We start from the raw sequence: 25,136 nt of genomic DNA on the forward strand, positions 1-25,136 counted from the left end.
TGGACAAATGCAAAGAGTATTTTAATATTTGTATTCAAAAATACACTTCTGTGTATTTAAGCATTTAAGTACATGCCAGTACTTTTAAAGTGTATTTCCAAGTACATTGCAATATTCAACTACTTGTATTTCCAAATAAAAAATATCAAAATACTCACTTCAAGTGTTTTTGTAAGTAATTGTGTCATGTTCGTCATCACGTAGCGTGATACGAATACATACTCTTTAATTAAACGAAGAAACACTAAACAAACTTACAAAACGAACGTGACGCTATATAAACCGATTGCTGACACAGGCAACTACACATAGACAATAACCCAAGGAATATGGCTACCTAAATATGGTCCCCAATCAGAGACAACGATAAACATCGTTGATTGAGAACCAATCTAGGCAACCATAGATATAAAAACACCTAGACTAGAAACATCCCCATAAACATACAAAAACCCTAGACAGGGTCAACACATATATCACCCTCGTCACACCCTGACCTAACCAAAATAATAAAGAAAACAAAGAATACTAAGGTCAGGGCATGACATTGAAATACCCTAAATAGTATTTGCACCCAGGTCTGCCTTAGAATTCATTAGGCTAGATGTAAGTATACAGTATGCTACTAATAGTGTATGAACGTGTTTGCATCTTTACTGTAAACTGTAACATGAACATGCATCTTAGCTTTGCAGTAAACATTCAACATTGCCATCTGTTGGTCACGTGCTGTATATTATAATTTACGGCTACTGAGCTCCAGCAAAGTAAACATTAAGTTGAAAACGTAAATCCGGTGAAAACCTCAGGATGCTTTTAGAATCCTTTTTAAGAGGTGAAATATCATGCTGGGTTAGTTAGAGAGGATTAGAGCAGTGGAAACGAGACCTCGGCAGAGCCTCAGGGAGTATAAGGCACAACACACCCGGGTATAAGTACACTATTGTAAGTACTTAGGCTACCTGATCTCACCTTGGCTGCAACATTTCACCCCCTAAGAATAAACCCTGGGATGTTATGTAACCACTACTGAGCTCTCTCTGTTTTGTACACTAGTTTGTTACCTGTGCTTGTAATTTCTGGTCACTATGCTCAATTTGGAGAGCCTCATCACACAGTTTGTTTATCTAATGACATAGTCACACTGTGATAGTGTTTCTCCTTTTCATATAAATGGAAAAAAGGAGATATCCATACAAAATGCCCTGAAGTATTACTGCAGTTACATGTCATTATAATGTTGTGAAGGAGATACATATGATATTCTATTAACATAAATAGACACACAGCAAATGTACAAATCAACAAGTGTACATTTATTGAATCAGTAGATATTACATGTTGGCAATGTACACCCACAGAGAAAGTCTGGCCACATAGCATATTTCCGTATGAAAGGTGCCTTTCTCAAGCATTTGGCTGCCTCCCTGTCACATTTGCAGAGAATCTTCTCACATTTGTCCTTGAGATCATCTGGAATGAAAAGAGGGTTAAGCGGGTGAGTAGTTCCCTTAAATGACAGCTGATGTGAAAGGAGTGGTCTGTGGAGGATGTGAAGGAAACACTCTGAGGTTTAGAAATGTTAGAAAATGTCTGACGCTCAAATAAACACCGTAAACATCCTGAACTGCGTTGCTTGTCCTATGTGCTTTTGCGATTAGCAATTATGGTGAGAGCTTAAAATACCTGAAAATGTGGGTGAGAAATTATTCCTTTCGTGCCCATTCCCTCCTGTCCCCTATAACGTCTGCAGTGTTTGTAAACTACTTAGATGTTTGTTGCTGACACATCTGTTATTTTCCATGCACTGAAAAGACCCATTCATTTTCAACAGCAAAACTATACAAAAATGACAGTCATAGCATGCAGTATTTTCTTTCTCTAAACGACCACACCTCTGTAAGGGGAGGGATAGGCTTACTCAGCTTGATTTAATCATTATGTCTCATTCATGGGCATAAAACTGAGATGGCATACCACATTCTGCAGTCCTGTCTTCACATGTCCATTGATACTTTCTTGTCTTGGTTCGGCAACCAGCAATTTCTGCATCTCCGTAGCAGCAGTCATGTTTGTGACAGCACCTTAATGAAGGAAAAAATACACTACCGTAACACTTAAAACAGAGCATTATAAGAACTATTTGCTGTCTCAGTGATGCACTACATAAGTAATACAGTCCCTTTTTTAAATTGAAAAAAGACCCAATTAAAACTATTATTGTATAAATAATGTTTGAGAAACTATTAACTGAAAAGGCTGGGCGTTTTTCCATATTATTGTAGCTTGGACCAACATCAGCTCTATTTAACACAAAAGGAAATGAAAGAGGATGGGCTCAACTATTGTTAGTAGGCAGGCATATGAGAGATCTGGAGGCTGGAGGTTCTGTAGTTTAACGGTGTTGTGGGCATTCATGTCTGTGATTAGTGGACAGAAGGAAGTTATGGTTAGGATTTTGAGTGTGGGAGTGCTGGTTGTGCATGTCTATTTCCAAATATCCAATTGACAAGAGGAAAAACCTCAAAAGAAAACCCAAAATGATACACTTTGCAGTTTGAACTGCATCGCATAATGCAGGTTGTTATTGTGGCCTACCAGACGGAACAGTTGATTGAGGGGTTTTTCATTCAGTGGTACTCTAAATGATCTGAGTTTGTTATGAAATGGCACTCCCCCCCAAAAAAAATATATATGTTTATAACATGTTTATAACAAATCATTACAACTATATAGCTCAGTAATACATCATCAGCTTCACAGAACATGCCAGACTTTTACATGCTAGAACATCTCATCGCGCCTCTGTCCTACTGCCTCACCAGTCTGCTTTATCCCTGGGCCAGCCCTGACCCCCCAGTCCACAGTAGCAGCCATACATCATATAAGCCAGGGCTGATCTGCCTGTGCTGCACTTGATGACTCCTGCCAGCTCCAGTAGCCCTCTCTTAGTTCGTGGAGGCCTCTGCAGTGCCATAGAGGCTATTACCACTGCAACAACAACAACAACAGAAGAAGAACATGAATCTCAGCGCAACACAGGTACACCAATCATGTGTGCACACATCTTGTTCAAAATGTGCACTTGCTTATACTTGTATGGATGTAGCAGCCTTGCTTAGTATGTGCCATTTGCTTCATACTATCTCTTTAGTCATATGTCCTGTCATCAAGTGAATATTGAGAAGTGTAGCTCTGTGATTTGTCTCTCATATGAAAATGATTCTGAATGTCTAAGTGTTCAAAGTGTATGGATGGACATGCTGTATTATTACAAGTCTATTTATGAAGTGACAACCTAATATTGCAATTGCAAGTCCCTCACATTTTCCAAGAAAGATGCTCTTTGTAATGGGGGAATATTTAAGACGATTGAAGTTCATATTCAGTTAAGAGTAATTAACACAATGCTTAGCAAATGTTTATGTTTTCCCTTTCTGTCAGACACATGATTTCCAGTGTTCTATTTGTGACACTCATTTGTGTACGGGTTGATGGTCACTAGACTTGTCCCTGAATGTTATGGATTGTTCTCATATCGTTTGATAGTGATTGACGCCAGAGCTACTGAAGGTACAAGGACTGAGGTCACAATGACATTTGGAGCACCGTGATTCTGTAGCTGCTGGCAAAGTCACTGTCTTTTGTTTTGACTTCGTACAAGCCTCTCAGGCTGATGTTTCGAGAACATTTGATACGGTCTGATTAATATATAAGTACCTTCGCAGAGAAGGCCCGTTCAAAGTTTTCTATGCTGGGGTGTCTCCTTTTTGCAACTTGTATTAAACCAAATGTGTTTATGATTGACTATAATTTCTCTGACACTGATGTTTTTAGACAACCATAGCTTATGAAATTAATAAAATACAAAACAACTTCACACTTTTTATGGCACTGCTCTCCTTTTTGTTCAGCTGGAAATTCCCTTTACACTTTTATACTCTGGTCTAGTTCTATAACATCTTTTCCCAGATCAGATTAACATTCATTTGTAATGTGCATATTGGTTGTCAACATACAAGACATGGCAATTGACATTGGTAGTGATTTGTTAAATCATTAAACATGTATTAAAGTACAAATTTAACCATAAAATGTGCTCTATATAAAGATCACAAGATTATTGAAATAAAAGATTCAACCATTTCAAGATAATACAGTTGTATTGTTGTGTGAAATTAAGGAGTTGAATCATCAGACTATAACAGATCTAAGTTCCTTTCATGTTAGATCTCTGAAGGCACTCATAACATTGTCCTTTAACATGACTTCACTCCCTCTCAATCCCTCTTAATCATTCCCTGCAAAATGTGTTAAAAAGGTAAAGAAATTCAATCAGCAATTTACCAGAGAACAGTAGAAGTATCCGATAAAGCGCAGGCATGGTGTGCAAGAGGGAGTCTGCATGCACTGCTGCTTATTTACACTGGTGGACATAGGCTTTTAGTGCAGTGGAGAGTTTTTTTTAGAGTCTGGTTTGAATAATCTCCTGAGCATCATTCCCTCCTCCTCTCTGAATAATCTGCTGTAAACTAATCCTTGAACACTTATCTGAACTTGGTTAGAGTTCCCTCTCTGTTAGAATCACCCCAGAGTCCATACTTTAGTATTACTTAAAGCCAATTGCTAAATGACTTTTGTTCAGATTCTGAAAGACCAAGGACTTCAGTTGACTTTTGTTCATGTAGAATATGTGCCATGTAGAATACTAGAAGTAGGTCTAATTGATCAATAAATGAATGTCTGTGGTCATTGTTTTATCACGTCAACAGCCTTATTGCATGCAATTCCTCACAGAAAACATGATCATAAAGACCCAGCAAGTCAACTGTGTCAAAAGGTTGTATATAACGCTATATTTCCGTTAATAATGAATATGAATTATATTTATTTGTTGACATTTCAAGATCTCATCATGTACATAGATAGCACTGTAATTTCATAGTTTACTAAAGTAAAAAGTCAGAACACAGTTTGTGGTCAACAGGGGGCCCTGTTTCCTCGAATAAGTATGGAATCTAGCAAACATGAAAAACGTCAGGCCAGAGATCAGGCCACATCATGATTCGTGTCCCCAACACTCAAGAAATCACTGATGCTGGCCAGGGAACAAGTCATACATCTTAAGCTGTACTCATTTAGGTGTGGACTTATTTTTTTTACATATACACATTTCTTAAGGGTGAGCATATTTTAAATTTCATTATTTGTAAGATGGCTAACTAGCTAGTTTGCTATCTAGCTGCACCGCTAACAGTCGTGTACTGTAGCTAGCTCTCTTGCATCTCCCGCCCGACATATTGATGACTAGCTTGCTAGGAAGCTAGCTAACGTTACTGTAGAAAAAATGTACAGGTACTCTACTAGTGAACGTTATCTTTGACAAGCATGTAACTGTAAACTCTATAGCCATGGCTATCTAGCAATCACATTACATAATGTTTGTGTTTAGAATATCAATATCTTTCTCGTGCCAGATCGGTTAGTCTAATTTAGTTAAGATAGCCTACCTAGGTTGAGGTATTTGTTCGACCTAGACGCTAACTAGCTAGCTACATATATCAGTGGGTATCGAACATTTCCTCTGACGTTATGGGGCTAACTTGTGATAATGTACACGTTATAACGTTCGTCCAGGATCAACTCTCCCAACTACTGTACTGTAGATTTGTGTAGCCAGACTCGTTGTCAGTCGTAAGCAGACTCACTTTAGCTAGTTAGATTTGTATCTTCTCGAAATATTGACCGATTACTTTGAACTAACTACCTCGTGAAGACGACATACAGGAAGTTCAAAGCATGACGAATTTTAAAGCCATGGGGTTTTCGAGGCTTTCGCATGCTTTGTTGAGTCAGGAGCACATGAAGCCTGAAAAGTAATTTTCACCTGTTTAACGTTATACAAATTCACGATGGGAATTGTCTCGTCTTTATTTGAGTAGCTAATGAGTGAGTAACTTAATGAACATGTATGTTTGGACGTATTCTTACTGTATGCAAAGGCTTACGACAAAAAACGGTTTTGACAATGATACAATTATACCCCCGAGTAGGCCTAAGTAGCAAGCTAACTAACTTTTAAAATGACATATTGTGTTGACAGAGACCAGGACCTAAAGAAACAGGTGAACATGTCAACCCTGTGTCAGGACCGAAGCAGTCGCTGGCAGGATATTGAGAATGGGCTGCAGTTCATCCAGTGAGTATGATCAGGACTCCCCAGTCCAAGTCAGTGTACCTAGGGAATGCTGATTGGTTGAGCGCATAGGGAAATCAGGCTACAGAGCTGTTGTCAGCCACCAAGGGCTGGTCTTGGGGGAAGAGAATAACAATTAATTTTTGCAGGAGACAGCCTAAGTGTTTGCATAGTGTTAACTGCCTGGAACTGTACAACAAATCAGATGTTGTTGAGCTATTTCTGGATCTTGTGCCTCAATGTGAGTAATATTGAAATTGTATTATTTTGGAAAAGATTACTCTATGATGTCCTTGAATGGTGTAACACTTGAATGTTTTCAGTGTCAACGGAAGGAGCTCTAAGTTTGAACTTGTTTGTTTCTAGGTCAACTCTGCCCTATCCTGGAACTCAGGAACGATATGAGGTGATTATGCAATCAACCCAAATGGCAGCACCTACATTAATGACATATGAAGCTCCGAATGCACCTCTTATTTTGGTATTTAGAAGTTGAATTTGTTTTTTCAGGTGTTCATTCAGGACCTTGTGAGGAATCTGTTTGGTGAAGGAAATGACGTGTTCAATGAAGGGGAATGGATGCGGTCTATAGAAATGTACACTGAGGCCTTGAGCATAGCAGAATATGCAGATTCGGAAGACATCAGTGTACCTACTGGAACGTTGGAAAAGCTGTATGCCAATCGAGCTGCTGCTTACTTGAACATAGTACCGGTAAGTCAGGTTTAAGAAAGTGGTGTGTTTTGTCTTACATTTATGAATGAAGTATTATTTATTCTCTGTTCAAAAAGTGGTATAATTTGGGAATTTTATTTCAGGGTCTGCATGATGAAGCACTAGTAGACTGTGAGAAAGCTCTTCAATTGAATGAGGGAAACCATAGAGCTCTTTATAGGAAAGCCAGAGCTTTGAAAGAGCTGGGTAGGCATAAAGAGGCCTATGAGGCTGTAGCGAAGTGCTCCCTTGCAGTGCATCAGGTGAGACCGCAGAGAAAATACACCACGTACATTTTTTGTTGTAGATTGTTCCTTTTATTGTCCTAAGTTCATAATCCTTATTGTCAATATGTGATTGTTTTTTTTCAGGATCCCAATGTCATACGATTGACTCAGGACCTGGCCAAAATGTTGGGATTGAAAATCCGTAAAGCCTATGTCAGGAGTAAGGTGAGGGTGTACTGTGTGGATTATGAATTATGGCACATGGGCTACTTCAGTATGTGGCTTAGTATCTAACCTTGAGACATTTCTTTCAACAGCCTGCCTTAAATGTTTTGCCTGGATCAAGCTATTCAGGTGCATCCAATGACAAGGTAAAGGGAGTTCCATGTCTTTGTGGGAATTCTCACACAAGACAGATTACTTGCACCAAGTGAACGTGGTGTACCAGCAAGTAAAGGTGTTAAGATAATTATTTTTATTTGTTTCAGTCTCATGGATCTACATCTGTGGAAGATATAGAAATTGGTAAGACATTCTGTGATTTAGTTTGAGTAATTTACTTGTGTTTTGTATACACTGAGTGGAATGGTAGAAACCATGTTTGATATGTGTTTGATCCCATTCCATTAGCGCCTTTCCAGCCGTTATGAGCCGTCCTCCCCTCAGCAGCCACCACTGTTTTTAAGCCTTGAGATGATTGAGACATGGATTGTGAATGTGTGCATTCAGAGGGTGAATGGAAAAGACAAAATATTGAAGTCCCTTTGAACAGGGTATGGTAGTAGGTGCCAGGCTCACCGGTTTGTGTGAAGAACTGCAACGCTGCTGGATCTTTCACGCTCAATAGTTTCCCGTGTGTATCAAGAATGGTCCACCACCCAAAGGACATTCAGCCAACTTGACACAACTGTGGGACGCCTTGGAGTCAACATGGGCCAGCATCCCTGTGGAATGCTTTCGACACCTTTTAGAGTCCATGGCCTGACGATTTGAGGCTGTTCTAAAGACAAAAGGGGAGGTGCGCAACTCCATATTAGGAAGGTTTTCCAAATGTTTGGTTTACTTGGTGTATATTTCTACCATGAGGTTGGAATAATACTGTAAAATTATTATGAAAATTATAATGCCCTTTTAGTGTAAGAGCTGTTTGAAAAGGCTGCCTGAAATTTCAGGCTGTTTTGGTGGGATGGAATTTTGGACTGCCTTGCTAAATTAGTTAATAGACCAATAGATGGGTTGGCTGACATCACGTAAATGATGCACGTGCATTGATGTGGCTGGAAGGGGTGCGTTGTTATGATTCTGAACGGTCTGATGTCTAGTAACACTGACAAGAAGCTGCCATGTGTGGAATTGTAGTAAGCTCGCTTCAACTCGCTGTATATTGTTATTGATACCATGTCTTGTTTTGACTGTCATGTCTATGCTGATATGGCAAAAATATCCTAGCTAGCTAACCAACAACTGTAACAATGTATACTGAACAAAAATATAAACGCATCGTACAACAATTTCAAATATTTTACGGAGTTACAGTTCATATAAAGGAAATCAGTCAATTGAAATAAATAAATTGGGCCCTAATCTATGGATTTCACATGACTGGCCAGGGGTGCGGCCATGGATGGGTCTGGGAGGGCATATGCCCACTAGGCCCACCCACTGGGGAGCCATACCCAGCCAATGAGTGAATCTTTTACCCACAAAAGGGCTTTATCACAGACAGAAATACTCCTCAGCCCCCCCCCCCCCCCCTAGTGGACATTAATGCAGTCAGCATGCCAATTGCACACTCCCTCAAAACTTGAGACATATGTGTTGTGTGACACAACATGGCCTTTTATTGTCCCCAGCACAAGGTGCACCTGTGTAATGATCATGCTGTTTAATCAGTTTATTGATATGCCACCTGTCAGGTGGATGGATTATCTTGGCAAAGAAGGAATGCTCACTAACAAGGATGTAAACAAATTTGTGAGAGAAGCTTTTTGTGCATATGGAACATTTCTGGGATTTTTTTATTTCAGCTCATGAAACATGGGAACAACACTTTACATGTTGCATTTTATATATTTGTTCGGTGTATTTGAGACAAATGCTCCTTGTGCAAATGTATTTGTTTTCAATTAACATTTTGTGTCAAAATAAGCCAACCCTGTCTGTTTTGCCCCATAGTTGCACACGCATCAGTTTTGTTGATTAACAACCACCCCATCCATAAGAGAGATTTCCAAACCTCTGCCAATAACAGCTTTTTTTTCACATTTCCACTCCCCACTCAGACCACTCCCAGACATTCCTAGCAAAATTGCTGTTTGCGAAGAAGTTATTTTAAAATTGTGTAACTAATTTTAATTGAAAACAATCACAGTAAGTTACTTAGTTGTTACCCAGAAATGATTTGATGAGAGAAAAACGGCTGCATTGGACCTTTTAAAGGGGGAAGGTCTTGTTGCAAAAAATAATGTTTGCACTTTCCAAATTCCCATCTGTGTTGTAGAAGTGAATCAGCCCCCGCAGGAAACTGATGGTCCAGACCCAGCCCCCCCGAACCTAGACCCATTGGCCGCCATGAAGGTGCACCCCCCTCGGAATGAGAGAATAGAAGCTGAGTCCCCCCCTGTCAGCATCATCCCTTCGGTCTCGCCTGTTGAGGTTCACACCCCAGAGCCCATTCATGTTCTGGTGCCCCTGCCTATGCCCATTTCCATGCCTATGCCTACGTTGGTCAATGGTACCAGAGCCAGCCCTACCCAGTCTTACCATTTGCCAATGCAAAAGTCTCGCCCGGACTTCGATGCGGAAATTATTGGAGATGACCTGGATGATCTGCTGGACCAAGCTGGCCCCGGGCCCACAGAATCTCCCATGGTTGGTTCACGGGAGATTGCTGTTAATGTAGGAAAAATGTTGTTTTTTTGGTTGTTGTTTTTTTGCACATTCAATTATAGTTCTTTATCTGTTTTTGTTTTAAATTTGGCCTTTTCACTATCATGTTAAAGCAATATCTAATGTAGAGTGTATTGTTCTCTCTCCTCTAGATCATCCCCACCATGAAGGGCCCTATCCCTTTTCCAACCAGTGCCCCTTCAAATTCCATGTCTAGTCCTTTCCTTATGCCATCTCACATGAACCCCTTTATGCATGTGACATCACAGTGCACAGTGACTCTGCCTCCTCCCTACCACAAGCCACAAGCCAGCGGGTACTCTTTAGGTCTGGACACCTTCGGGGTCTCCTCTCCATTGGATTCACTGGATAGTCTCTCCATGTCAGAGCCTCAGACAGGTATGCAAGGAGTTGCATACAGCCAGTTTAACGGTAATACCTCTCGAATGTGTTGAACATTTGTTACTATCCTTATATCTTATATTTGGGGCGGCACGTAGCCTAGCTCTTGAGAGCCAGTAACCAGTAAGCTGGTTCGAATCCCGAGATGACTAGGTGAAAAATCTGTCCATATGCCCTTGAGCAAGGCACTTAACCATAATTGCTCCTGTAAGTCGCTCTGGATAAGAGTGCTAAAAGACTAAAATGTAAATAACTTCTTATTGGATAGTGGAATCTCAATGGCTAACAAATTTGGATTTTGACAAACCAATCAACTGAAATTTGATTTTTTTCGTTATTTACTTTTCATAAACTTTTTGTCAATGTTGTCTCTGATTTGTATTTTTCTCTCCCCCCGAAATCTAGGATATAGTCAGCATCCATTCATGCAGGTGAGTCTAGCTTGTCTAGTCTTCATGTCCCACTGATGTTTTCACCACAGTACCTTGCGTTCATATGTTGTTTGTTGATATTGACATTTGTTTCCCCTCCAGTTGACTGACCATGATAAGCCAATGGGAATGGCCCTGGGGATGCCAGATGTAACCCCCCTCCCTACAATTGTGGATCTGGCCAAAAATCCCCTGGCTGATACTCATGAATTCAAACAGGCATGCTCAAACTGCTATGTCAAAACTGGTAAGAACATACTTTATGTAATATAAACGTAACATGCAACAATTTCAAAGATTTACAGTTCATTCAAGGAAATCAGTCAATGGAAATAAATGATTTAGGCCCTAATCTATGGATTTCACATGACTGGGCAGGGGTTTATTATTTCAGCTCATGAAACATGGGACCAACACTTTACATGTTGCGTTTGATATTTTTGTTCACTGTATATGAATAAATCTATTTTGCTTATTGTGCGACATCTAAGAGTATGAAACTGGGTTGATGTATGGGACATGATAATTATTGTATGTGAAAGCTCATGTTGATATCCTATCACTAGGGCTTGGAGTGTTGGATTTCACACTCTATACCGAAGAGCACAAATGCAAGAAGGACATATTACTTGGAAGGGTAAAAAATCAACAAGACAAGTCATGGAAGCTGATCAGACCCAGACCGACAAAATCCCAATATGTTGGACCATACTACATCTGCAAAGGTAAGCCTTGAAAATACTATTACTATAATAATACTACTACTACTCCAATACTACTACAATGTGCTTCACGGTCCGTCTGTGCCAGTGTTCAGCTGCCTATGGGGATTATTAACTAAAACGATGACCTTGTAGATGTTGCCATTGGAGAGGGGTGCAGGTACCCTGGTCACTGCACATTTGCCTACTGCCAAGAGGAGATTGATGTTTGGTCCCTGGAGCGCAAAGGCTTCATCTGCAGAGACTTTCTCTTTGATCCATTTGGGCCCGCCAGTAAGATCAATCTGACTGTCCCGAAGATCCTACAGGAGCATCACGGGATATTCATGTTCCTCTGCGGGGTAAGTTGGGCGTTTTTAATGGGAGGGGGGGGAAAGTGATATGTTCCTTCTGTAATGGGGTGTCTTCATTGATACGTCTGTCTTATTGCATTGCCATTGTTGTGCTAGAGCAGCAAGGGTGCACAACTCTGCTTCTTGGAGTGCTGCAGTGGATGCTTGGTTTTGCCTTTTCATCAGCCCAGATTAATAGTGTGTGGACTCTAGACATTCAATTATATTAAGCGTCAGGGAGAAATGAAAACCAGCAGGACTGAGGACATCTGACTGGAGTGGAGCACCACTGTGTTATAGAGAGAACGCTTGACTTGAAGTTCCGCTGATATAACCTGACTTTAACCACATCTCGTATCCTCATTCTTCTCACGAGCAATAGAATTCCACGGTAACAATGATGCTGAGACTACGATTTGTTTTCTGTTTTAAAAGTATGCCAAACAAAAAAAACAATTATTGCCAAGTTAAACCATACAAATCTATGCACTACAACAACTTTTTACCAATTTCCACTTACTTGAAGAGCAGTGCAGATACAAAGTTTGGTAACAGAATTACGGTTTGTTGTTTTTGCGGTCATTCTGTTACCGTGGAATAACCCTAACGTTGACTGTCACATTACTGCCTCTGGTATAACCTTCAGCGTCAGTTTTCTGAGTGGGAGCTGTGCTCTTTATTAAAACCTGTACTGTGTGTAGTGTTCTGTAAGAGTTGTTCATCCCTCTAATGTATCTGGTCTGATCTCCAGGTGTGTTTTGATCACAAACCCAGAATAATCAGCAAAACCAATAAGGACAACCCATCTCTTTGCTCTCACCCTGTGACAAAGCATGCCTTTGAAGATCAGAAGTAAGCCATGTCACTTGTGTACACATGCTGAGAGATGCACAGGTTTTTAAGTGAATTAAGCAGCGGTCTACCTTGTAACTGATGGTTTGTGGCTGACCGCTCTGGTTCCTTTAGTAATTAAAAACTTTCTTATACTGTAAGAATGTTCATTTTGGAAACACACATTCGACTAAACATTGTGTATAGTTTTGTGGCATAACTGCATGTGAATTCAAACACTTAATTTTGTGAAGAATGTAGGTGTGTTTTATAAAGTTTTGGTAACTACAGTTTTTTGTTGCGTTAAGCCCACTAGTGTATATTGTAACATGATTCTATGCTCTGCACAGTGGGGTTGTGAACTTGATATGAGTTGTTGTGCTTTTCAGGTGCCTGGTCCACATTCTGAGGGAGAACACTGTGCGCTACTCCAAAATCCGTCCGTACAGTCCGCAGAACCAGATGGACATCTGTCGGCATGAGGTGCGCTACGGCTGCGTGCGGGAAGACGAGTGCTTCTATGCCCACAGCCTGATCGAGCTGAAGGTGTGGATGATGCAGCACCAGCTAGGTAAGCTGTTATCGCCTATTAAAGGTGCCTTCAAATAGCATCTAATCAAAGAATGTTATTGGTAATTCATCAAGATGACTTTTCCAAGTTGTAAGATGGTGCCGTAGCTCATGGACATGGCAGCTCTGCTTCTAGCTCCTAAGCAACTTTTCAGTATTTTGTTTTTTGTGTGTGTTATTTCTTACATTATTAGCCCAGAACATTTTTTTGTGTTATTACATACAGCCGGAAAGAGTTTCTTCTTTTTTTTAAGGACCTTCTTGTAACTTTTGTGAGTTTTCTAAGTGAACATCCCTCTTAAAAGTCTTTGCAATCTGTTTATGATCATATAGGCATCACTCCTGAAAATATAGTCCATGAGGCCAGTAGGTTTTGGAACATGGAGGCAGGCTCCCAAGGCTCCCTGGTAAACAGTCATTGTACACAACACTATATTCAGAACATGCTTTATTTCCTAAATGTATTTCTAATGTTCATTTGACTGCAGATTTTCCACATGACCTGACACAAACCATTTATTTTGTGTCATTCCAGCAATTCACCACACCACTGAAGAGGTTTGGACCCCCAAATCTGAAGATGCAGTTTGTGTGTGGGCAGTGTTGGAGAAATGGCCAAGTTAGTGAGGCAGACAAGAACAAGAAGTACTGCACTGCCAAAGCCAGGCATTCGTGAGTAGTTCTCTCCCCTGAAACCATTTCAGGACAATTTGAATAATGAAGCCTGGTCAGCATAGTGAATTTCATCTGACCTGTGTTGCAGGTGGTCAAAAGACAAACGAGTGGTGCTGGTGAGTTCCATCGAACGCAAGAAGTGGACAACGATCCGCCCTCTCCCAACAAAGAAGCCCATCCCGTCTCAGTTTGAGGTAGGACTAGGAGGGTTGCAAATGCTCCCAGAGCAACTGGTCTGACCGCATATTCAGCTGACTCGTATGGGAGTCTCCCAGAGAGGATCATGTTTGGTCCTCGTGTAAAGTGCTTATGTTTTGTGTGTGTGTGTTTTACTTACAGATTTGTATGCACGTGTCTACTGGCAAAAAGTGCCAGTACATCGGAAACTGCACATTTGCACACAGCACAGAGGAAAGGGACCTGTGGACATACATGAAAGAGAACAACAGTGAGTTCATGTTACAGATGGACTGTAGTATTTGTACAGCAGTTCATGCCTGTGTGATGTACAATAAATGTATTATGATGAGTAATACAAACTTAATCGGATACTAAACTGTGTGTGTCCATTTAGTTCCTGACATGGAGCAGCTATATGAGCACTGGCTGCAGTCTCAAAAGCCTGGCTGGAGCGAGGAGGCCTCCAACAGCGCCATCAAGGAGAACGGGAAGCAGATCCACATGCCCACAGACTATGCTGAGGAGGTGGTAAGCAATCTCTGTTTTAACCATGCCCAGATGGTTATATGACCGTCAACATGCTGTAAGTGACCACAAACCATCAACATGCTAATATCATCTTGATGATATCTGTTATGCTAGGCTGGCAACCACTGTTGGCTTTGTGGTAAGAACTGCAACAGTGACCGGCAGTGGCAGCAGCACATCACATCAGAAAAACACAGAGAGAAAGTGTTTAACTCTGAAGACGATCAGAACTGCTGGCAGTATCGCTTCCCCACTGGCACCTTCAGAGTTTGCGAGAGGTAAGGTTTCTATGCTTATTCAACGTTTATTTAGGTCACTGGTGCCTAATTTGGTTACTGGAAATGGTGTTATTGGTGACTGACATTTCTGATACTGCATCCATTTCCACAGATACCTTAAAGGCACTTGCACAGAGGAGGAGTTGTGTAAACTGGCTCATGGAAACGAGGAACTAAAGGAATGGACGGAGCGCAGGGAGTTCCTTTTGATGAAACTGGCCAAAGCAAGAAAAGACCATCTTATAGCCCCAAATGACAATGACTTTGGCAAATATAGTTTTCTGCTTAAAGACATAAAGTAATGATTTGATGACCATGATTATGTTGGGATGCAGTGTTAAGTAAAAGAGGTACAGGTTCAGGTTCGCCTTTGGGAGGCTCTAGTCTGTACCATTAAGAGGAGAGATGCAGATCACAGCTTGATTTTAATGGAAAGTACAAAGTTGGCCATGTGTTCCAAATGATCAGAGCTGTGTTCCTTTTATCACAGATAAAGAGATGCACCATTGCCTTTTACGTAAACGTAGCAATCATTGACGCGTCACAAAGATTGCTTGTCATGAAATGGATTGATGACCTGTTCAGAGAAGCCAAAGCATGGGTAGACACTATCAGACTAGCTCTTATGTCAAAAGGTGACTTAAAAGGCTTGTTTTGTAGGAGTTTTTAAGAAAGGTTCTTATGACGTCTCCTTTTTGTTTTATACGATTCATACGTCTGAAGATTTGAATGTTTGAAGTGGAATTCTGCGTCCATTCACAAATTATGTTCATGTAGGTCTTTTTCATTACTTCCATAATTTGTTGCATTTATGCCTGTTGGTTTTGGAAGATGCTGACCAATCAAAATAAAATATTGATTTCTTGTTGCAATAATTGATTTTGTACTTGTTCATTAATGTAGCAGCCTAAAAAATGTAGGTTGACATTCTATGCAATGTGCTTAGTTGTCATGAAGTCTAAAATGGAAGAACTTTCACAAAGTTTCATCAGTGGTTGAATGTGGTATGAAGAATACCATGGTTTGTGGGATGACGAATAGTCCAGTTCCTGCTTGACTACATTGCAGATGCATGCCAGATCTTACAATTCCTGGATAGGTATTTTACGTATCAGCTAACCACACACTATATATACACACAAGTTTGGACACGCCTTCAAATTAGTGTATTTGACTATTTCAGCCACACCCGTTGCTGACAGGTGTGTAAAATCGAGCACACAGCCATGTAATCTACATAGGTAAACATTGGCAGTAGAATGGCCTTACTAAAGAGCTCAGTGACTGTCAACGTGGCACTGTTATAGGCTGCCACGTTTCCAGCAAGTCAGTTAGTCAAATTTCTGCCCTGCTAGAGCTGCCCCGGTCAACTGTAAGTGCTGTTATTGTGAAGTGGAAACATCTAGGAGCAACAACAGCTCAGCCCCAAAGTGGTAGGCCACACAAGCTCACAGAATGGGATCAACGAGTGCTGAAGCACATAGCGTGTAAAAAATAATCTATCCTGGCCTGCAACGCTCACTACCAAGTTCCAAACTGCCTCTGGAAGCAACGTCAGCACAAGAACTGTTCGCCGGGAGCTTCATGAAATGGGTTTCCATGGCCGAGCAGCCGCACACAAGCCTAAGATCACTATGCATGATGCCAAGCGTCGGTTGGAGTGGTGTAAAGCTCGCCGCCATTGGACTCTGGAGCAGTGGAAACGCGTTCTCTGGAGTGATGAATCACTCTTCACCACCTAAGAGTCCGACTGACAAATCTGGGCTTGGTGGATCCCAGGAGAACACTAACTGCCCGAATACATAGTGCCAACTGGAAATCTTGGTGAAGGAGGAATAATTGTCTGTGGCTGTTTTCATGGTTAAGGTTGGGCCCCTTAGTTCTAGTGAAGGAAAATCTTAACGCTAAAGCATACAATGACATTCTAGGCAATTTGTTTGCTTCTAACTTTGTGGCAACAGTTTGGGGAAGGCCCTTCCCTGTTTCAGCATGACATTGCCCCGTGCACAAAGCGAGGTCCATGGTTTGTCGAGATAGGTGTGAAAGAACTTGACTGACCTGAACAGAGCCCTGACCTCAACCCCATCAAAAACCTTTGGAATGAATTGTGAACGCCGACTGCGAGCCAGGCCTAACCTCCCAACCTCAGTGCCCGACCTCACTAATACACTTGTGGCTGAATGGAAGCAAGTCCCAGCAGCAATGTTCTAACATCTAGTGGAAAGCCTTCACAGAAGAGAAGAGGCTGTTATAGCAGCTAATGCGCGGACCAACTCCATATTAATGCCCATGATTTTGGAATGAGATGTTCGACGAGCAGGTGTGCACATACTTTTGGTCATGTAGTGTATGTTGCAGCAATCTGTCAGTCAACACCATTGGTTGATGCATGCCATATCTGAGCAGGGGAATGCGACCCTTGTGATATACAGTGCCTATAGAAAGTCTCTACACCCTCCTTGGATTTCTTCACATTAATTGTATTAAAAAGTGGGATTAGGCCTCCCGGGTGGCGCAGTGGTTAAGGGCGCCAGCTGTGCCATCAGAGTCCCTGGGTCCCGTAACCGGCCGCGACCGGGAGGTCCGTGGGGCGACGCATAATTGGCCTAGCGTCGTCCGGGTTAGGGAGGGCTTGGTCGGTAGGGATGTCCTTGTCTCATCGCGCACCAGCGACTCCTGTGGCGGGCCGGGCACAGTGCACTCTAACCAAGGTTGCCAGGTGCACGGTGTACCCTCCGACACATTGGTGCGGCTGGCTTCCGGGTTGGATGAGCGCTGTGTTAAGAAGCAGTACGGCTGGTTGGGTTGTGTATCGGAGGACGCATGACTTTCAACCTTCGTCTCTCCCGAGCCCGTACGGGAGTTGTAGCGATGAGACAAGATAGTAGCTACTACAACAATTGGATACCACGAAATTGAGGAGAAAAAAGGGGTCAAATTAAATAATAAAAAATAAAAAAGTGGGATTAAAATGGATTTGTTTTTTTGCCTATTCTCCACATAAAATAATATGGAAGACAAATTATAACATTTACAGATGAATGAAATTTAAAAAACAAACAAATATACACTACCATTCAAAAGGTTGGGGTCACTTAAGAAATGTCCTTGTTTTTGAAAGAAAAGCACAAAAAAATGTGTCCGTTTAAAATAACATTAAATTGATCAGAAATACAGCGTAGACATTGTTAATGTTGTAAATGACTATTGTAGCTGATTTTTAATGGAATATCTACATAGATGTAACGGCCCAGTATCAGCAACCATCACTCCTGTGTTCCAATGGCACGTTGTGTTAGCTAATCCAAGTTTATCAGTTTAAAAGGCTAATTGATCATTAAATCAAATTGTATTTGTCACATGCGCCGAATACGACAGGTGAAATGCTTACTTATACAAGCCCTTAACCAACAATGCAGTTTTAAGGAGATACTTTAAAAAAAAGTAAGAGATAAGAAAAGAAAAACAAATGATTAAAGAGGAGCAGTAAATAACAATAGTGGGTTTGTACCGGTTCAGCGTCAATGTGCGGGGGCAACGGTGTCGAGGTAATTGAGGTAATTATGTACATGCAGGTAGGGTTATTAAAGTGGCTATGCATAGATAATAATTGAATGTAGCAGCAGTGTAGCTGTTCAGAAGTCTTATGGCTTGGGGGTATACATTTTTAGAAGCCTCTTGGACCTAGACTTGGCGCTCCGGTACCGCTTGCCGTGCGGAAGCAGAGAGAACAGTCTATGACTAAGGTGGCTGGAGTCTTTGACATTCCTCTGACACTGCCTGGTATAGAGGTCTTGGATGGCAGGAAGCTTGGCCTTGGTAATGTACTGGGCCATACGCACTACCCTTTGTAGTGCCTTGCGGTCGGAGGCTGAGCAGTTGCCATACCAGGCATTGATGCAACCCGTCAGGATGCTCTCGATGGTGCAGCTCTACAACCTTTTGAGGTTCTGAGGACCCATGCCAAATCTTTTCAGTCTCCTGAGGGGGAATAGGTTTTTGTTGTGCCCTCTTCACGACTGTCTTGATGGGCTCCACTACAGCCCCGTCGATGAGAATGGGGATGTGCTCCTTTTCCTGTACTCCACAATTATCTCCTTTGTCTTGATTACATTCAGGGAGAGGTTGATGTCCTTGCACCACACAGTCAGGTCTCTGACCTCCTCCCTAAAGGCTGTCTCATCGTTTTCGGTGATCAGACCTACCACTGTTGTGTCATCAGCAAACATAATGATGGTGTTGGAGTCGTGCCTTGCCATGCAGTCATGAGTGAACAAGGAGTATAGGAGGGGACTGAGCACGCACCCCTGAGGGGCCCCTGTGTTGAGGATCAGCGTGGTGGATGTGTTGTTACCTACCCTTACCACCTGAGGGCAGCCCGTCAGGAAGTCTAGGATCGAGTTGCAGAGAGAGGTGTTTCGTCCCAGAGTCTTTAGCTTAGTGATGAGCTTTGAGGTCACTATGGTGTTGAACGCTGAGCTGTAGTCAATGAATAGCATTCTCCCATACAGTTGAAGTTGGAAGTTTACATACATTTTAGCCAAATACATTTAAACTCAGTTTTAATCCTAGTAAAAATTTCCTGTCTAGGTCAGTTAGAATCACCACTTTATTTGAAGAATGTGAAATGTCAGAATAATAGTAGAGAGAATGATTTATTTCAGCTTTTATTTCTTTCATCACATTCCCAGTTTGTCAGAAGTTTACATACACTCAATTACTATTTGGTAGCATTGCCTTTAAATTGTTTAACTTGGGTTGTTAAACATTTCAGGTAGCCTTCCACAAGCTTCCCACAATAAGTTGGGTGAATTTTGTCCCATTCCTCCTGACAGAGCTGGTGTAACTGTGTCAGGTTTGTAGGCCTCCTTGCTCACATGCTTTTTCAATAATGCCCACAAATTTTCAATGGGATTGAGGTCAGGGCCTTGTGATGGCCACTCCAATACCTTGACTTTGTTGTCCTTAAGCCATTTTGCCAGAACTTTGGAAGTATGCTTGGGGTCATTGTCCATTTGGAAGCCCCATTTGCGACCAAGCTTTAACTGATGTCTTGATATGTTGCTTCAATATTTCCATGTAATTTTCCTACCTCATGATGCCATCTATTTTGTCAAGTGCACTATTCCCTCTTGCAGCAAAGCAGCCCCACAACAAGATGCTCTCACCCTCGTGCTTCACGGTTGGGATGGTGTCTTCAGCTTGCAGGCCTCCCCCTTTATCCTCCAAACGTAACGACAGTCATTATGGCCAAACAGTTGTATTTTTGTTTCATCAGACCAGAGGACATTTCTCCAAAAAGTACTATCTTTGTCCCCATGTGCAGTTGCAAACCGTAGTCTGGATTTTTTTTATGGCTGTTATGGAGCAGTGGCTTCTTCCTTGCTGAGCAGCCTTTGAAGTTATGTCGATATAGGACTCGTTTTACTGTGGATATAGATACTTTTGTACCTGTTTCCTCCAGCATCTTCACAAGGCCCTTTGCTGTTGTTCTGGAATAGATTTGCAATTTTTGCAAGTACGTTAATCTCTAGGAGACATAATGTGTCTCCTTCCTGAGCGGTATGATGGCTGCGTGGTCCCATGGTGTTTATACTTGCGTACTATTGTTTGTACAGAAGAACGTAGTACCTTCAGGCGTTTGAAAATTGCTCCCAAAGATGAACCAGACTTGTGAAGGTCTACAATTTTTTCTCTGAGGTCTTGGCTGATTTCTTTTGATTTTCCCATGATGTCAAGCAAAGAGGCACTGAGTTTGAAGGTAGACTTTGAAATACATCCACAAGTACACCTCCAATTGACTCAAATTATGTGAATTAGCCTATCAGAAGCTTCTAAAGCCATGACATTTTCTGGAATTTTCCAAGCTGTTTAAAGGCACAGTCAACTTAGTGTTTGATAACTTCTGACCCACTGGAATTGTGATACAGTGAATTATGAGTGAAATAATATGTCTGTAAACAATTGTTACTTGTGTCATGCACAAAGTAGATGTCCTAACCGACTTGCCAAAACTATAGTTTGTTAACAAGAAATTTGTGGAGTGGTTGAAAAACAAGGTTTAATGACTCCAAACTAAGTGCATGTAAACTTCTGACTTCAGCTGTAGGTGTTCCTTTTGTCCAGGTGGGAAAGGGCAGTGCAGTGTGTAATAGAGATTGCATCACCTGTGGATCTGTTGGTGCGGTATGCAAATTGAAGTGAGTCTAGGGTTTCTGGGATAGTGGTGTTGATGTGAGCCATGACCAGCCTTTCAAAGCATTTCATGGCTACAGAGTGCTACGGGTCGGTAGTCATTTAGGCAGGTTACCTTAGTGTTCTTGGGCACAGGGACGATGGTGGTCTGCTTGAAATATGTTGGTATTACAGACTCAGAGGTTGAAAATGTCAGTGAAGACACTTGCCAGTTGGTCAGTGCATGCTCGGAGTACACGTCCTGGTAATCCATCAGGCCCCTGTGAATGTTGACCTGTTTAAAGGTCTTACTCACATCGGCTGCGGAGAGCGTGATCAAACAGTCATCCGGAACAGATGATGCTCTCATGCATGTTTCAGTGTTACTTGCCTTGAAGTGAGCATAGAAGTTATTTAGCTCATCTGGTAGGATATACACTCAGCAAAAAAAAGAAACATCCTCTCACTGTCAACTGCGTTTATTTTCAGCAACTTATCATGTGAAAATATTTGTTTGAACATAACAAGATTCAACAACTGAGACATAAACTGAACAAGTTTCACAGACGTGATTAACAGAAATTGAATAACGTGTCCCTGAACAAAGGGGGGGTCCAAATCAAAAGTAACAGTCAGTATCTGGTGTGGCCACCAGCTGCATGAAGTACTGCAGTGCATCTCCTCCTTACGGACTGCACCAGATTCTCCAGTTCTTGCTGTGAGATGTTACTCTCCACTCTTACACCAAGGCACCTGCAAGTTCCCGGACATTTCTGGGGGGAATGGCCCCAGCCCTCACCCTCCGATCCAACATGTCCCAGACGTGCTCAATGGGATTGAGATACAGGCTCTTCGCTGGCCATGGCAGGACACTGACATTCCTGTCTTGCAGGAAATCACGCACAGAACGAGCAGTATGGCTGGTGGCATTATCATGCTGGAGGGTCACGTCAGGATGAGCTTGCAGGAAGGGTACCACATGAGGGAGGAGGATGTCATCCCTGTAATGCACAGCGTTGAGATTGCCTGCAATGACAACAAGCTCAGTCCGATGATGCTGTGACACACCGCCCCAGACCATGACGGACCCTCCACCTCCAAATCGATCCCGCTCCAGTGTACAGGCCTCGGTGTAGCGCTTATTCCTTTGATGATAAATGCGAATTCGACCATCACCCCAGGTGAGACAAAACCGCGACTCCTCAGTGAAGAGCACTTTTTGCCAGTCCTGTCTGGTCCAGCGACAGTGGGTTTGTGCCCATAGGCGATGTTGTTTCCAGTGATGTCTGGTGAGGACCTGCCTTACAACAGGCCTACAAGCCCTCAGTCCAGCCTCTCTCAGCCTATTGCAGACAGTCTGAGCACTGATGGAGAGATTGTGCGTTCCTGGTGTAACTCGGACAGTTGTTGTTGCATCCTGTACCTGTCCCGCTGGTGTGATGTTCGGATGTACCGATCCTGTGCAGGTGTTGTTACACATGGTCTGCCACTACGAGGACGATCAGCTGTCCATCCTGTCTCCCTGTAGCACTGTCTTAGACGTCTCACAGTACGGACATTGCAATTTATTGCCCGGTTCACATCTGCAGTCCTCATGCCTCCTTGCAGAATGCCTAAGGCACATTCACGCAGATGAGCTGGGCATCTTTCTTTTTGTGTTTTTCAGAGTCAGTAGAAAGGCCTCTTTAATGTCCTAAGTTTTCATAACTGTGACCTTAATTGCCTGTCTATAAGCTCTTACTGTCTTAACGACTGTTCCACAGGTGCATGTTCATTAATTGTTTATGGTTTGTTGAACAAGCATGGGAAACAGTGTTTAAACAATGAAGATCTGTGAAGTTATTTGGATTTTTACAAATTATCTTTGAAAGACAGGGTCCTGAAAAAGGGACGTTTATTTTTTTGCTGAGTTTACGTTCTTTAAATCCGTCCCATTTATTTTCCAGCGATTGAAAGTTAGCTAGCAGAATGGAAGGCAAGGTCAGATTAGCCACTCGGCGCATGATCCTTGATATACCCGACTAGGCCTCGATCCCCTGATCTTTTTCCTCAAAATCTCAGTTTTATTTTCCAGCGAATCACGGGGATCGAGGCCTAGTCGGGTATATCAGTATATCCCTTGCGTCCGACTCATTTAAAAAAAAAATTATAACATTTTATTTTTACCCCGTTTTCTCCCCAATTTCGTGGTATCCAATTGTTAGTAGCTACTATCTTGTCTCATCGCTACACCTACCGTACGGGCTCGGGAGAGACGAAAGTCGAAAGCCATGCGTCCTCCGAAACACAACCCAACCAAGCCGCACTGCTTCTTAACACAGCGCATATCCAACCCGGAAGCCAGCCGCACCAATGTGCCGGATGAAACACCGTGCACCTGGCGACCTGGGTAGCGCGCACTGTGCCCGGCCCGGCACAGGAGTCGCTGGTGCGGGATGAGACAAGGATATCCCTCAGAGCCTACCTTCTATTGACCCTGTTGACGCATAAGTACGAAAGATTTGTTTCTCTTTTCGTCCATTCAACAACAGAGCGATATGAACCTTGTTTCAGCAGGATGTTGTATCTATCTTATTGGAACAAATTTATTGATAAATATCTGTTGGAAAAAAGTTTGCATGTTGCCACACACATGTTAACAAAATGAATGAAGTTTCCTTTAAAATTATTAATAAATATCATCCTGCCAACCACTATATGAAGAAGTTTAAGGAAAACATCAACTCAAATTTCTCGTTTTGTAATGACCACCCAGAAACAGTGTTGCATCTTTTTTGGCATTGTATTCATGTAAGAAAACTGTGGCAAGACATCAGTAGATTTATAATTGAACACTTTTATGAAGGTTTTACACTATTGTGGAGAGATGTACTGCTTGGATTCTTTACCTACGATAGGAATAAGCTGAAACATTTTTATGTAATTAATGTCATTATTCTTTTGGCCAAATGTCATATTCACAAATGTAAATTTACAAACAAAAAAACACATTTTGTTACCCTACAAAAAGAAATTGAACTGTATTTTAAGACAATTAAAAAACTGTTAGAATTATAAGTGTATGTATGTCCCTTAAGGTCTTTGTGTAATGTGATATTGTACCCCCTAGCTCAATTGTCCATTGTATATAATCTATATATACTTGTGTTCCCTCAACAAACAAAAAAACTATGCTAAAAGCTAGCTGGCTGCAAATAAATTGCAATGAAAATGCACTGAAACCTCTGGGAAAAATAGACTTTGATGATTGTAATTTAGCACTTGGAAAGAGGGATTCAATTTGTACATGCTCTTACAATGAGAGAAAAACCTGAGGATTACAAAGTGAAGCTACTGTATTATCTCATTGGGGATAAAGGCAGAGAGATTTGTGAGACCCTATGTGTGGGCAGTACAACAAACAATCTCTCTGTTGAGGAAGTAATTGCAGCACTAGATGCATTTTCTTGATCCCAAGAAATGAAACAATTGAGAGATATATTTTTTTCATGCGAAGTCAGGGCCAAGATGAGAGTTTAGACAAATATCTCGCTGAATTGAGGACACTAGTGGCCATCTGCAACTTTTCGAGTAATCACAGACTCTCTTATCAGGGACAGGATTGTGTGTGGCACGTGTGACCCACACTTAAGAGAGCGCTTACTCAGAGAGACTGATCTCAGTTTAGAGAAATGCATACATATTGGAAGAGCTGCAGAACTGACCAGAGAGAGAGAGCTAAAGTCATAAATGTGCAGGGCCCTGTAGCAGTGCATACAGTAACACAAAAAGAAAGACAGAGAGGGAGAGGAGACCCTACAGAGGGACAGAGCATTATACAATGCAGATACTGTGGACGGACACATAAGAGAAAAAAAGGGAAATATGCCCTGAATATGGACAAAAATGTCAATCCTGTGGAAAAAACAATCACTTCTCTACAGTTTGCAAAGGGACAGGGACCAGCAAGATAAACAGAGACCTGGCAATGGAAAATGTGTCAGCTGA

The 25,136-nt window shown here is 41.8% G+C and overlaps 2 protein-coding genes across 8 annotated transcripts; one reads left to right on the forward strand and one right to left on the reverse strand.

The window, feature by feature from the left end:
* Positions 1-1,295: 1,295 nt before the first annotated feature.
* pla2g10 (phospholipase A2 group X) lies at positions 1,296-4,503 on the reverse strand. Its single transcript, XM_029625447.2, has 4 exons — positions 4,348-4,503; positions 2,823-2,991; positions 1,978-2,084; positions 1,296-1,473 (listed from the first exon to the last, which is right to left on the reverse strand). Exons 1-4 carry the CDS (start codon positions 4,382-4,384, stop codon positions 1,325-1,327), a joined length of 462 nt encoding a protein of 153 aa, XP_029481307.1. The 5' UTR covers positions 4,385-4,503; the 3' UTR covers positions 1,296-1,324.
* A 514-nt stretch (positions 4,504-5,017) lies between these two features.
* Positions 5,018-15,850, forward strand: zc3h7a (zinc finger CCCH-type containing 7A). Of its 7 annotated transcripts, none has more exons than XM_029625442.2 (23): positions 5,018-5,142; positions 6,104-6,199; positions 6,563-6,602; positions 6,707-6,910; positions 7,015-7,173; positions 7,282-7,362; positions 7,455-7,508; positions 7,626-7,662; positions 9,638-10,035; positions 10,179-10,458; positions 10,834-10,859; positions 10,962-11,106; positions 11,426-11,584; positions 11,717-11,922; positions 12,665-12,765; positions 13,134-13,315; positions 13,648-13,721; positions 13,850-13,986; positions 14,078-14,183; positions 14,329-14,437; positions 14,564-14,697; positions 14,812-14,975; positions 15,088-15,850. In XM_029625442.2, the coding sequence occupies exons 1-23, from the start codon at positions 5,096-5,098 to the stop codon at positions 15,275-15,277; spliced, it is 3,129 nt and encodes a 1,042-aa protein (XP_029481302.1). In that variant the 5' UTR covers positions 5,018-5,095; the 3' UTR covers positions 15,278-15,850. The 7 variants fall into 7 exon arrangements, with proteins under 7 accessions (XP_029481302.1, XP_029481305.1, XP_029481300.1 ...); XM_029625445.1 differs by having other exon boundaries at positions 5,050-5,182; XM_029625440.1 differs by lacking the exon at positions 5,018-5,142 and adding an exon at positions 5,848-5,876.
* Positions 15,851-25,136: the final 9,286 nt, after the last annotated feature.

This window comes from Oncorhynchus nerka, linkage group LG21 (genome assembly GCF_034236695.1).
Source record: "Oncorhynchus nerka isolate Pitt River linkage group LG21, Oner_Uvic_2.0, whole genome shotgun sequence".
Lineage (NCBI taxonomy): Eukaryota > Metazoa > Chordata > Actinopteri > Salmoniformes > Salmonidae > Oncorhynchus > Oncorhynchus nerka.